This window comes from Volvox carteri (assembly GCF_000143455.1).
Source record: "Volvox carteri f. nagariensis unplaced genomic scaffold VOLCAscaffold_68, whole genome shotgun sequence".
Taxonomy (NCBI): domain Eukaryota; kingdom Viridiplantae; phylum Chlorophyta; class Chlorophyceae; order Chlamydomonadales; family Volvocaceae; genus Volvox; species Volvox carteri.
This window is the reverse complement of record NW_003307611.1, coordinates 282,639-283,807: the sequence shown is the minus strand read 5'-3', so window position 1 is coordinate 283,807 and position 1,169 is coordinate 282,639. Positions and strand designations below refer to the sequence as shown.

The following is a 1,169-nucleotide window of genomic DNA, read 5'->3' as shown; positions in this document are numbered from 1 at the left end:
AGGGAGGGAGTCTGTGGGGGGGAGGGGGGAGGGTGCGGTAGCTCCTGCAACCCGCCGTCCGCAGGGGCCCAGCAGGCCGCGACGAAGGGGGTCGGGGTGCAGCGGAGAGTGGAGTGGAGTGGAGTGGAGTGGTCTGAGTGGGCGGAAGGGGATAGGGAGCCTGGGGGTGGTGGTGGTGGTGGCGGTGGCGGGGAGGGAGAGAGCGGGAGTGTGTGTCCAGTGTGATTTCCGCTATGTGAACTGAGGTGGGACGGGGGCGTGTGCGTGTGGGTGTGGGTTTGGGTGTACGTGGGGAGGGAACCCCGGGGGGAGGGGCCTGCACGAGGTGGCTGGTTGGGTTAGTGTGGCAGTGGAGTGGAATGGAGAGTGGAATGTGACGAAACAGAACACCTGCCTGGGCACCTGCCTGGGTAGCTGACTCCCCCCCCCCACACACACACCGGCCGGAGCCGGGGCCCCGCCTCCTTCACAAACCGCGACTGGGGGTTAGTTACCTCTTCTTACCTCCCACTCTGGGGTGGTATCCGTCTATGTCCTCCTTGGCACCTTGGCTTCACTCGTTCACGTGGTTCATATCCCCCCTACCCACCCACCCGGCCGCCCGTCGGGGCGCTCTCAGGTCGTCACATGAACCACCCGCCCGCCTTAGCGCCCCCTTCTCCCTCCCCTCCCCCCTCCCTCCCCCGCCCCCATCAGGTCCGAGGTGGACGACTCCATGTCTGGCACCACCGCCATTACCGTACTAATACGGGGTCGTACAGCCTACGTGGCCAATGTGGGCGACTCCAGGGCCGTCCTGGCAGAGCGACACGGGGATAAGGTGGTGGCGCAGGACCTGTCGTACGACCAAACACCCTTCAGGTGTGTGTGTGTGTGTTTGTGGGGGGACGCCTGGTCTCACAGGAAAATACAGACAGACAGACAGACAGACAGGCACCTGTTTCCATCCACCCAATCCCGCACTTCCATTCAAGAGCGGCCCCAGTGAGCCGCCGTCTCTGTGTACGACTGTATGTATGTGAGTCCATACCTGCCTACGTGTATTCCCGCCAGCCCCTCCCCTCTCCTTCCTCCAATAGAGAAACATTGGTGATGTTCTCCCTCCCCCCTCCTCTCCTTGGCAGCAGTCTTCACTCGTTCGTGGTTCCGTCTTTCCCCCCCCTCCTCAC

General features: G+C 63.6%; 1 protein-coding gene across 1 annotated transcript in view; it reads left to right on the top strand.

Moving 5' to 3' along the window:
- Positions 1–1,169, top strand: part of VOLCADRAFT_98108 (uncharacterized protein) — a gene marked incomplete at both ends in the record, with an annotated part of 24,042 nt that overhangs the window by 4,111 nt on the left and 18,762 nt on the right. Inside the window, one exon of the mRNA XM_002957032.1 lies at positions 697–861. Within this exon, the coding sequence (XP_002957078.1) occupies positions 697–861 (165 nt within the window). The remainder of the gene's footprint in view (positions 1–696; positions 862–1,169) is intronic.